The 12,590-nt window shown below is 44.8% G+C and overlaps 1 protein-coding gene across 8 annotated transcripts in view; it reads right to left on the bottom strand.

The window, feature by feature from the left end:
- Positions 1 to 2,520, bottom strand: part of TJP1 (tight junction protein 1) — a 1,155,396-nt gene extending 1,152,876 nt beyond the window's left edge. For 4 of the 8 annotated variants that reach the window (XM_085644067.1, XM_085644073.1, XM_085644075.1 and 1 more), the window contains exon 1: positions 2,335 to 2,520. In XM_085644067.1, coding sequence (XP_085500193.1) covers positions 2,335 to 2,429 — 95 coding nt within the window. In that variant the 5' untranslated portion in view covers positions 2,430 to 2,520. The remainder of the gene's footprint in view (positions 1 to 2,334) is intronic. The other 4 variants (XM_085644068.1, XM_085644069.1, XM_085644079.1 and 1 more) reach the window with 2 other exon arrangements.
- Positions 2,521 to 12,590: the final 10,070 nt, after the last annotated feature.

Here is a 12,590-nt window from a genome sequence, read left to right as displayed (position 1 = left end):
TGCTGAAACAGAGCGCAGGTCGGAGTCAGAAGTTCACGACTGCCCCAGATCTTGCAGCATCGCCGAATTAACACATGACTGCCGGTGCCACGTCCTTTATGAGGCGATTTTCAGGGTGGAGGTGCTAATACCGTTAATATAAACAACGACACAATAAACGTGAAGGTCTAATCCAGGACTCCTAACCAATAACACATATATTTGTTTTTACATCACTTTTAAAAGAAAAAACAACCATGCATGAGCGCTCTGAACTATCACAGAATGAGTACGTTATAGCACTAGTCCCACCGTGGCCAAATGCGCTAAAGGCAATGAACACAACAATTAAGCCGTGCTCTGTCCCAGGGGGAGCACGAGCCCACGCTGACACCACATACCCCTAGGATCCATGCATGCCATTTGACTCCTCTCTCACTCAGTCATAACCCCGGCCGTAAGTGCCAAAACTCCATCCTTGCGACAACAATACCTTCGCAAACGCCCAAATACATGGAACACCTTTGCAGGAGACAGGGAACGCGTCAGCGTTCATCGACAAATGTACCAATGTCTGTCCTCGTGCTCCGCCCCCAAGGGTCGCTTATAGATTGTTTCGAAGAATCACTAGTCTTTAAAACGTTCTATTCAACCAACTCCCCTCCCCAACAGCAGAGTCCGAGAACTGTCAGATTTTTTTTATATGTTGCATAATACAGAGGACCACGAGCGAGTTTATATAATCACTGACAAATGTAACAGGTGCAAAAATAGCCAAAGCTTTCATCCAACCCCATAAATAATCCCAGCAGTCCGGCATCGATGCGCCAGCCATAGCAGCCCCCTCGGGCATCATCGATTGCCCTTAATTATTGTTTATTCCAAAAACATTTACCGCCAGGCAGCGGGGCTCGGCGAAGAGCCGGCGCGGGAGGACATGAGGCTTCGTTCTGCTGCTGAGGTACTTCCAGGTCAGCGGGTCAGGCACCAGTCCAGCAGGGGGTGAGCGCCGAGCAGCCAGGACACCCTCCACTCACATCTGCCCGCCTCTCACCTGCTTATGGGCAGGAAGCAAAGGTCACAGCGAGCAGCGCCCGCCAGCAGCAACTCTGCTTGGACAGTGGGCCGCTGTTTGTCAACAGAGGGCCTCCGTCCGGCCCAGGCCTGCCCGTACTGTTTATTGTCCTTATTAACGCAGACGGAGAGTGGCGTGTTACAGCAAGTGCTCCGACAGGGACTCTCCCCGACGGCGCTAGTCCCTTACTTCTGCAATGAACTTCCAAAATCCAAACATCATGCAGCGCATACCTACCTATAGGTGCTCTGCGCCTGTGTATCCCACAGGAAACACACATGTACTGTAATGGTGCTTGCATTTATCACTGTAAAGAACAGTAACACATCCGCCCACGAAGGCGCTCTATCAGTCAATACCGCATCATTCGCCCATTCATACAGGCTCTGACAGCCATAATAAAGCCCACGTGCATACAAGCAATGTCGCTTCTGTAGATGCTGGGTGCCCGATCGCCTACAAAATGGCCCTCATTCATGTCCCGGCATGTCTATTAATAGTTCCCTTTCCAACATGCCATACATTAGGCAATGGTAAACATACTATATACATGCAATCCATCTCCCTCGTGTAGACAGAACAGTGCATTCCAGTAAACAGCACCATGCATTGCACACATGCATAGAATGCCATGGACACACTCAACATCCGTATATGATAGACATAGAGGCACTTACACGCTGTACGTCTGCTCACGGAAAGTGTCATGCGAATAATGCAACAGTTTGTAGGCATTTGAACCATGCTAATAATACAGCGGGAAATATGCATTTAATGCATGCATGCTAGCAATCCAGCAGAAGTAATGCATGAATGCACACAGAGATTGCCATGTTGATTGAACAGCATTTAAACATCGCCGAGGCACATAGACAGTGCCATGATAGTAAAACATGTATCTAAGTCATGGAGACTGCCATGCACAGAGCTGTGTAACAACACAGGAGCAGCGAAGATGCCAAGTCCATGCAGCAGCACCCTCGTGCACGAATCCGATGTATTCAGACATCGCCATGCCAGAAGAATCACAGCAGCTTCACGCACCGAGAGCTCGCGCACGGGTCTTCGTTATCCGTGCAGTATCCGCGCACCAGAGGAATTCAGACAATGCCAGGGCACCCAAACCTCTCGCGCACGCAGACAATGCACTACTAAACGCGCAGCAGTGGTCATCCGCTCTATACAATGTTATGGTAAAGCCGCGGGAGCCGCTCTCCCCACCCCGCGGGCGAGGCAGTGGGAGCCTCGCGCCGCCTCCCCGGTGCCCCACATGGACTCACCAAAGCTTCCGCTTGTAGGGCAGCAGGTTGCTCCGGTTGGATGGGGTGACCCCTATCGCCATCTGCAAGACGGTCAGGTATTTCTGGTACTTCATGCCGCCGCCCGCCCGGCTTCTCCCCGCTGAGAGGCCCCCACAGAGCAATGAGGGACGGGCTCCTTCGCCGCCGCATCTGCCGTGCCCCCTCCCTGCCTCTCTCCTGTCAGCGCCGCGCCATGTCTGCCATCGGAGCCCGCAGATCTACAGGAGGCCCGGTGCCCGCGCCATCCCCTGCGCCCGCGGCCCCTGCTCCCGCCCACGCACTAAGCTTATTAGCGCTTAGAATAGCGCCCCATTAATCCCGTCACTGCTGGTTTAACTATAATAAGGTTGTCGATCCAAACATCTAATCAGATCCGAATTGGCTGCTTAGGAAAGCCCCCGCCCCCTCCGCTGGCAGCAGGGAGGGGGCGCTGTGCCCAGGATCTCCCTGGCATTGCATCGAGCTCCTGCTCTAAGGGAAAAGGTGGGAGTGTGCTTGTGTTTGTGTGGGGGGAGGGGGTCATTATTAACTGTACACCTTTCTGTCAGATCAGACCATGCCGCTCTGGCCGCATTCCTGCAATATTCCCATGGTTATTTCAGATTTCTTTGCGTGTGCAGAGGTCCGTGCCCCCTGCGACCCTGCACTGCACCTTTTAACCCCACAGACACCTCCAGGAAGCACGTCAGAAATAATGACCTGTCAGGAGGTCTCCCTTGAGCCCTATGAAAGCGAAATGTTACTTTTACTGATTTGCACTGGTAACGGATTTAATTCTCAATTGCCAGGGCAAAAAGCAATCGTCAGTTTTTGTATGTATCCAGGTTCCCCATTTGAGGATTTCAACACTTTTTCAGATATTCCCATCAAAGGTTTATTCTGCAAAGCCGTGGTATATTATACAAAATTATGGTTTAATCTCAAACTGCTTGGCCCAGGAGAATCATTAGAAGACGAGCAGTGGGAGGCTGTTTATGGGAAGAAAAGGTTCAGTGTAAGACAACGAGCTGTACATAAATATTTGCAAAAAACACCTGCACGTTTATTACCATATAAGCTTGAAAATGGTGTACACCAGAAACAGGTCACTAACTCTTTTTTACTTCCGAGGTCGATCCGAACACCAATGAGCTGTTAACACCAATTTATTAATTTCAGCACCACAAAACAGCAGACACTATGATAGTGTGAGAAACTGGGTAATTGAGGGAGTGGAGGCCCGACTCAAATAATACACACAATTCTTGTCAGGGTGAACCACAAAAGTCACTAAGTAAATCTGTGCTTAACCCTCTGGTAGCTTGGCACAAAAGCAGTCAGGCTTAACATAGAGGCAATGTGTACAGTATTTATGCAGCACCTCAAACAGTAATAAAGTGAAGATACTACACAATAAAAATCCAAGATCAAAAAGGAGTACATTTGATAAATAAAACGACATATAAATTACAGAAATCCAAACAGTATAGCCAGAGGTATGAATTTTTGAAGTTTCAGGTGACAATAGCTCCAAAAAGGGCTAAGTGCCACCCATGGGCATCTGGTCACACTGGACTGGGTCAGAGTTGCAAGTTCAGCCCGACTTTGTTGGCGCGCAGTTCAGATAGAGGGACCACCTTCACCCTTTTGAAAAGTTTACCTTCCTTAAGACCGTGTATACGCAAGGAGCCTCTGCAGGAAATCGTGTTGGTGGCGGGGAAGGCCCAAGGAGTAAGTTGTCTGTGTGAGAGCAGTCGTAGCTGAAGCTTCGCGTTGGTGGGTGTCGCGGCGGCAGCTGTTTGCTGTGAAGAGCAGGTTGCTGTCAGAACTTTGTGTTAGTGAGAAACCTGTTGACCATTGCTGATGCAAGAAGCCTGCTCGCAGTTGTGAATAACCCTAAACATCTGGATTTTCACCTGGAGTGTAGATTTTGCAGGTTTGGGCAGGAGGAGTACTCTGTAACTCCACCAGAGGCCAACTGCAAGGCTCAGGTAGGTCCAGGCAGGTCCAGTTGGAGCTGTGTAGCTCGGCAGTAGCAGGGAGGCCTCTGGAAGCTTGTTATGTGCTTGTAGCGCACACAAGAGGTCAGCCAACTGACAATTTGAGTCCCTTCTGGGGAGCCTGGCTTCAAGGCAAGCAGGTCCAGTCTTCCTTCTTCAGACTCCAGGGTGTCCCTTCTTCTGAATATTCCACAGGTCCAGGAGTGTTCTGATGAAAGGTTCTAAAGGTGCCAGACTTTGTTTGGGGGGGAATCCCAAACTGATTCCAGTCAGTTCTCTCCCTTTCTCTGTTTTCGCTCCAAAGTGTCTAGGGTAACAATGGCAAGGGCAGGACTGGTGTCAGGTTCCTTTCAAGTGTATTCAGGGCAGTGCAAAACTCCTCCCCAGCCATCCTGTCAGGAAGAACCACTCCCTCTACACCCAGGTCACTTTTGTCCCCATGTCTGGAAGGAATACACAACAAACCACAGAAGAGTCATTCAGAATCATGTGACCCTGGACACCGGCAAAAAGGCACATTTGGTTTGTGCAGGAAACTTTCTAAATGTGTGTAATAAACAGGGGCCAGTACTGACCTTACTTGCACAGAATATTCATTTACATTCGTGGTCACGCAATAGAAATACTGTCATCACCATTTATTTTCATCATAGTATATCTGACACTTTTGTGTGATTGCAAGTAGTTGTAAACAGTGGAACAACAAACGACATATAACATAAGCATTTTTACAATTATGATAGCCCACATCACATACAACATAACATCACAATATCACATTGTATAGGCACAAGACAAGAAAAATTCATGAAATTACACATCAAAAAAATCTTCAGGAACAATATGTCCCAGTTCTGAAGTTCAGAACTGGGGCATATTGTTTTTGAATATTTTCTTTATCTGTTTCTAAACTGAAGTTATCACATATTAAGGGTAACAAGGTAACCCCGTGGTAGTCTATGGGTGGGAGAGATAGCCTTGCTACAGTGAAAAACAACTTTAGGAGCTTTTTGCAGCCAGGACTTGTAAAACATAACTACACATGTCCTACTTTTTAAATACCATGCACACTGCCCCATAGCCCTTATGATTTACATTAGGGGTAGCTTATAAGTATTATAAAGTAAGATTTAGGCATGGCAATAGGTTTATATTGTAAGATTGAAATGGTAGTTTAAAACTGTACTACAGGCTGCAGTGGTAGGCATGAGACATATTTTAAACAGCTACTTTAGTGGGTGCCACAATCAGTGCTGCAGCCTATTTTTAGCATTTTATTTACAAGTCCTGGCTATGTCTAGTGTCATTTACTAAGGGCTTATAAGCAAATTAAATGCACCAATCACGTATAGACCAATTTTACCATTTTTCAAGGGAGAGCACAAGCTCTTTACAATTAGCAGGATTAAAGTTTACAGTGTCCTAAAATCCAACAAAAACAGGTTCAACAAAGGAAGCCAAATAGATGGGGTGAACCTCAAGAAAGGGCCTGGTACAACAAGTAGGAAGTGCTGTATAAAAATGTGTAACAATCATGGACATGTCAATTAAGGCCCGCAGATTGATGTACTCACGTACAGACCTTCACTTATAAATACCAGAAACTCTATAAATATCTCCCTCTTTGTGATACTATGGTAATGCACTGCTTGGCTCAATGTCATGTTTATGGTCCTATGAGTTGTAATTGGCTTGAAAAAAATCTAGTCCTTGAAAGTTTACTCTTTGAAGTAAATTGAACTCCACGCTAGTATCCTACTGTACTGAGTATATGAGTTATTTGTGAGTATATGTTTGTGTGTATGCATAAATGTTTGTGCATGCATCTAATAATTGACACGTCTCTGCATGTGTTTGTGTTTGGCATGGTTGGTGTATTTTCATCTGCATTCACTTGTATGCATTCATATTTGCAGTTGAATGGTGCCCCTAGCAAGTCTATGTAACAAATGAAATAATTTGTCTTTTATGGGGTATCTGGTAAATCATCAAACTTTGCCTGAGCTATGAGGATGATGGTAGGTGAATAGAGTAGCATTCACTATCCTATGAGGTGGATGCGTAAGGCATATTGCACCACTGACTGATCAGTGGAATGGAATCATGGCTTTGACTGGCTCATGGGTAGAAGCATCAAGCTCATTGTGTCACTGCATGGCTTGACAAGCTAATGCATAGGGCACATTACGGTATAGGTCTACGTACGAGACCATACCATGGGAACATTATCCTATTGTATAGCATATGGGGGTGCCTCGAGCAAAGTATGGTACTGATTGGCTCATGGGGTGGCACCTGGGCACATCATGGCATTGACAATCTGTGTGCATTACACAAGTCACATCATATAATTGTTTGGCCTAATAGGATGTCTGCTTCTCATCATACTAATTACAGAGTTTTGGTGTGACACTGCAGGAACATCAAGCAATTCACTTGGTAGATGTCTGGGACACATGGCATTCATTGGTTCCTGAGGAGGACGCCAGAAATACAGCATACCATTGAATAGCTTGGGCACATCAGGACATTGGTTCATCTGTGATAGGAACACCTAGAAGAGCTCATGGGATTGACTGGCAAATGAGTTGCAGCCAGGGACAAATTATACGGAATGGTCTTTGGGATGGGAGCCGGGATCACATCATAGCACTGGCTGCCCTTTGGCGACTTACCTGGAATAAATCATGTTATTGCATAGCTTATAGTGGTGCATCTTATCATTCACTGACTAGCTTGTTGGTAGGGCTTGAGAATCACATGTCAAGGGCAGGCCCAATGGGATACACCAAGAATATGTCATGTCATTCAGTAGCAAAAATCGGGAATCACTAGTGTACATCATGTGACTGACTGACTGGCCTATGCTAGGATGCCTGAGGCACAATACTTTTTCGACTTACTTATGGTGATAACATCAAACGTTAGAGTGCAGAAAGGAAAAGACTCAATCAGGGAGCCAACAAAGTGTTCTATTGAAAAAACGTGCGTAGTGAACATCTGTTACTTTGTCTCAGTTGTTGCTCAACATTGTATGAGGTAAAAGACACATGCCACAAGTGCCTAAAAATTACCATTACAAAGTACACACAGATTGTGGAAAAGACTTGTCACAGGAGCTACATAGGGGTACCACATAATAGTCATTCACTGTGACCTAGGCTTTTTATCATCAGCATCTTGCTCCCCTGTATATGGGTAGGAACTTGGGCAGTAAGGGATTGGGTTTGTGTGGACAAAAACAGTTCAGTAGTCATCAAACACAAGAGACGGGTTTCTTAAGTGTGGTAGGACTGGCACCAATCAAATATGTGTAAGAGTAGGTATATGTAATTGAGGCTGTGCAAACAGGTGATGGAGAACCCCTAATCCCTACAAAATTAGACCCTAAGGTCAACAAATGATTGTCGCAAGCCTGTGCACATGCTGAAGTTCTAATGCTTATAATGACATAGTGTACAACTCACAAAAACATTCATGATTATTTTGTATCATGTAAAGAAATTCAATAGTAGTCGTAATCGTGTTGTTCTTCTTTAATTCAAACATTGCCCAGCCAACACGTGTTTCAACCGGGGATGTACCCCATGACTTCTTCAGGGCTCTCTGCCGGTTGTACTTCCGTCCCGGCAGATGGGCGATCTAAAAACATCTAGGCGTCGTCCCAGTAGATGGTCGAGGTCATGGTCGGGTGAGTATTCCCGTACATAGTAATTGATGGACATGGAAAAGGTGATTGAAAACCCGGATTCTGATCCTCAGAGAAGCGTCAGCCAGCGTACTCGCTGCCGACAATAACCCGTACTCCGGTTTTCAATCATTTTTTCCGTGTCCATCAATTACTACGGACGGGAACCACCCCTCCCCCCCTCAAGGCTGACACTCTGTCAGCAGCAGTATGCCTGGTGCAGATCTAGAGCCTTCTGTCTCTCTGTCAGTGCAGGGGCACCTCCAGCTCAGAAGTGGACCACCCAGGGTCAGTATTGGAATGCTCGGTTCTCTGAGCTGGCAACCCCAGATCCACTGGTCTCACCACTGTAGACTGTTTCCACCTCCTGCACCTACATCTGGTCTTCTCTACTCTCTACTTCTTTACTCTCCCTTTGGGAGTGCTACTCCCAGAAAACTAAACTTGTCAGGATGCCCTGGGTGGCTGCCCTTCTCATGTCTCTCAACTCCAGAGTCAACTTGTTTCCCAGAATGCAGTCTATGGGCAACTGGGAACTAACTATGACACATCACCACCAAACCCCAGGGATACCAGGGTCATGGGGCAGAAAAAAGTCCTGCCCCTGAACCTGAGGGACTCATAAGGCCATATTGGCCACTCCTTTAGCGGTCTCACCAGTGGATGGGTTCTTAGGACAGTCCCCCTGCTAGTGTACCCAATCAGAACCTCCTCCCTGTTTCTCAGAAGGGGCATGGGAACCCTTCCCCCCACTTTCATCTGGGACCTGTCTGTGTCTCCCTGAAACCCTGCTCACTTTGCTGGGAGAAACTTGAACCACCCTTTTTGTGGTCACTCCCAGGCACCTTCTTGGAAACTCTGGTACTGATCCAGAGGTCCGCCTCTTCAGCAAGCTTCCTGGGATCAGTCAGCTTGCTATCCACTAGGTGCTGATGCAGCTCTGTAAAACAAATATTGAGCATGTGCTCCCTCAAAATCAACTTATACAGCCCAACATAATAATTACCTTTGCTGCCCATCACCAAGCCATTCAGAGCCTTGCAGGAATAATCCAAGAAATCCACCCAACACTGGTTTGGGAGATTGTTACTGTCCTTGAACCTCTGACGGCACTTCTTTCGGGTCAGCCCAAATTTAACAACAAGTATGGCTTTCACGGGGGTGTACTTTGTCTGGTCTTCTACTGGCCTTAAGTGTGAGAAGTGTGTTTCTCCACACTGTAGGCATATGCTTCCATATGCTACTCCACCCCAGTCCTCTTCAGGAACCTTGTGTACCCTCAGAACTATTTAATTGGAAGAAAACCATTTGTCGATATCATCTACCACCATATAATTGGGCACCAGATCAGATCTTTAGTGATGCCAACTTTTTGTGTCCCTCAGACACTCCAGGTATGCTGACCCATAGTTGCTGGACTCGGTTTACTTGGCTCTGATGTCCAGCTCTCTCAGGCTCCTCTCCTGAGCCAATATTTTTTCTTCCAGGAACAGCTTCTCCTCCATTTTAAGTTTGCCCATTTGTAGCTTGAACTGCTTCTCTGTCTTCCTGTCTGCCAGCTCATCTGAGGACAAGATCCTTCAAGTCACACTGCTCCCTGCCTCCACACTGGGCAAACATGTTGGTGATGATTCTGCAACAATTGCTAAATGTCAATTACTCAAAATTGAAACAAGTTAATCACCTGCCTTCAGTAGTCTCACCTGACAAAAGTGCCTCTGAAACAGCTGGAAAACAGAGTGGCAAATATATCAGCATTTTGCACCACCATAAAATCACAGAAAGTGATGCTAGGTGGTACTAAATGATAATAAAGAATTTACTTCCCAAACAAAACTTTTTTTGCTCTGGAAAGTTGCCATTAAAGTGACATAAATATTATGCTGCCCTGTTTTGTTCTACTTTGCAACAATGGGGTTTCCCATGGTAAAATATTGTTTTTTTAACGCTTCCACTTAGTGTTTTTACAAACATTACTAGTAATTTACTGGAATTGGTAGACAGGGCTTTTCACACAAAAATAAAGCCTCCTTGAGGCAGGCACTAACAAGAAGAAATGTTTTTATTTCTGCTGTCTCATTTTGCATTTGTGCACTAATGTATAATGAAAATACAATGTTTGAAAAGTTTTTAAGTTAGTCTAGGATTGTCTAACAATTATAATAACCTTTTCAGGCAAAGTTATATTGTCCAGTTTTCGTATGAAATATATTTAAAACTATTTACCCAATCTTTACATTGTCTTCCTTCATATCCACTAGGCACCTTGTCTTTTCTAGGCATGTCTTCTCCTAAAGTCTTGCCTTGGATCTTTTGAACTGATAAGGAAGACAATTGTCTTACCAAACTTCGTAGTTCTCACTGAAATCAGGAACTTGTCGTTCTGAGCATGTGCAGAAAACGAGACGCTACCTTGAATTAGATTGAAACCCATCAGGAGAATAGTGTCCTCTTTATAGTATATTAATAAATCCTGTCTTAAAAGTATTTGAAGAAGAATAAAGTTTGTGGAGTCATAAATTCGTCGAGAACCTTATTGCCAAATAATGTCAAACATCAGGAATTTCACGGAAACCTGCGCACAATGCACACGTGCCAAAAAACAAGATACTTTTCTCTTTTTAACATATAAGATCTTTCTTCAGGGAAAAGGCTCGAAGCAGAGACTGTACCGGTCTCTCTCAGATTAGAGTTGAAGTGTGCAAAAGACTAGACCGCTCACTTCCAACTCGAGGGCCAATTCCAGGAAGTATATAAAAAGTATGCAAACACTGCTCAAAGCTATTGTGGACGATGGCGGAATCTTTTTCCAACGTGGGTACTTCTGCGTTTTCAGTAATTTGATATTTCTTTTAGTTTTACTGCTTGTCCCACAAATCAGATTTATAAAGTTCTTGATACAACCATATTAATAAATTGTTGCTTGAGTTCAAAATCCTTTAAAAAACAGAAGGCAAGAGGCATTTGGCAAAACAGGAACAGTTTGTTTAATGAAACAGTTAGAGGTACAAGATCTGAAGACTGTCTCAATTCACAATTGGTATATGTCCTTCTTTTATAAAAACACAACAGGTTATAAAAGTTCCCAGCGTACCATATATGGTGAGGAATGATGGTTACTGCCTTTGGAGTCATAAATGAATGGTCTAATAGTTACTTCAGGTGGGTCTCGACCTCACGTGGACACAGTGTGGCCAGTGGATAATATGTCCGATGTCCGGCATGGGAACGTGTGATCATTACGTATGCTCGGTCCTGATTGGCTATGTGTTCTTAACTCATATCATCGCCATCTGACTTTTTATAGAGTTACCTGCCAGCTACGCACCCTCCCACCTGTGACCTATTAGTTAGTAATCCCAAGCCTAGGTCTCAGGGCCTGCTTGACTACATATTCGTGAGTCACGTTTGATGTGGATTTCAGAACAGGTGATTCTATTAAGAAGGACGAGATTTCATTTTTATTGATGAACGCATCGATTTCCATATTAGCAAAATAATTGCAATCCCCAACAGGACACAGTCAGAGCAATGCACACACATATAGTACAACTCAGAGACACCATACAGATGGAGTGGGCTCACCACAGAACTTCACTCTTTGTAAACTAATATTCCACTCCATGACAAAACTTGACACAGCCAAACTAAGGTAGGTCCATTTCTAGGATCCACATAATAAATATTCTTAATACACTGGAATTTGTATCTTTGTGTGTGGTAAATATTTAACACACGTTTAGTGAAGACCCACCATGGTTTCAATGGCAATCCCAGAAAGAAGAGATGCTGCCAGAAAGGTTGTCCAATGTGCTGTACCTAAATTGGTGTCCCATCGACAATCATTAACTTCATTCTAAGGTCCACCAACAAGTCTTACAAATGGTGGAAATGTTGACACCGACTCCTTTGGGAACACCTCCTATTAATGTGCTCTATATAGCAGCGGTATGCAGAGTATGGGGATACCTAACATTGTTGTTCAAATTCCCATTACTGCTATTCTCTAAATGAAACACAAAGTCTTTCCTCTGTGACAGGGACTGTCGTAGTGTGCACTGGAAATCAAGGATTGATGTGTGAGAGGGATGCAGGAAGATAGCATACCAATCTGATGCAAATCTAAAATCTTCACAGAGCACATGGTAAACCCAGATCTCATTGCCATGGGGACCTTAAAACACTAGGATAGACACAAAAGACACATTAAAATGTCTTTTTACCATGATAGATAGCGTCTTAGATGCATTTGATAAATGTTAAATGTTAAAAGTTTACTGTGAGCAACTTTGTTTGACAGGCTGTGGACAAGAGAGAACATTCTTCCACTTGATATGACCAATCCAAAACCGAGAGATTTGGGGCAGGAATTAGAGGATGCATAGCACAGGTAAGGTTGACAATGGTGGAGGAGGATGCCAAACTCTCTGTATTGTGTCTGTGTCCAGAAGAGGCCGCCTCTACATATTCCAAGAAATTCTGTAACATGGGACTAACAATAGCTTCACAGACATTGCTACATTCTGGGGCAGTAGGAAAGTTCTTGCATTAAAGGCGCAGTATTACAG

This window comes from Triturus cristatus, chromosome 3_1 (assembly GCF_964204655.1).
Source record: "Triturus cristatus chromosome 3_1, aTriCri1.1, whole genome shotgun sequence".
Taxonomy (NCBI): Eukaryota; Metazoa; Chordata; class Amphibia; order Caudata; family Salamandridae; genus Triturus; species Triturus cristatus.
This window is presented reverse-complemented; position numbering and strand designations above follow the sequence as displayed.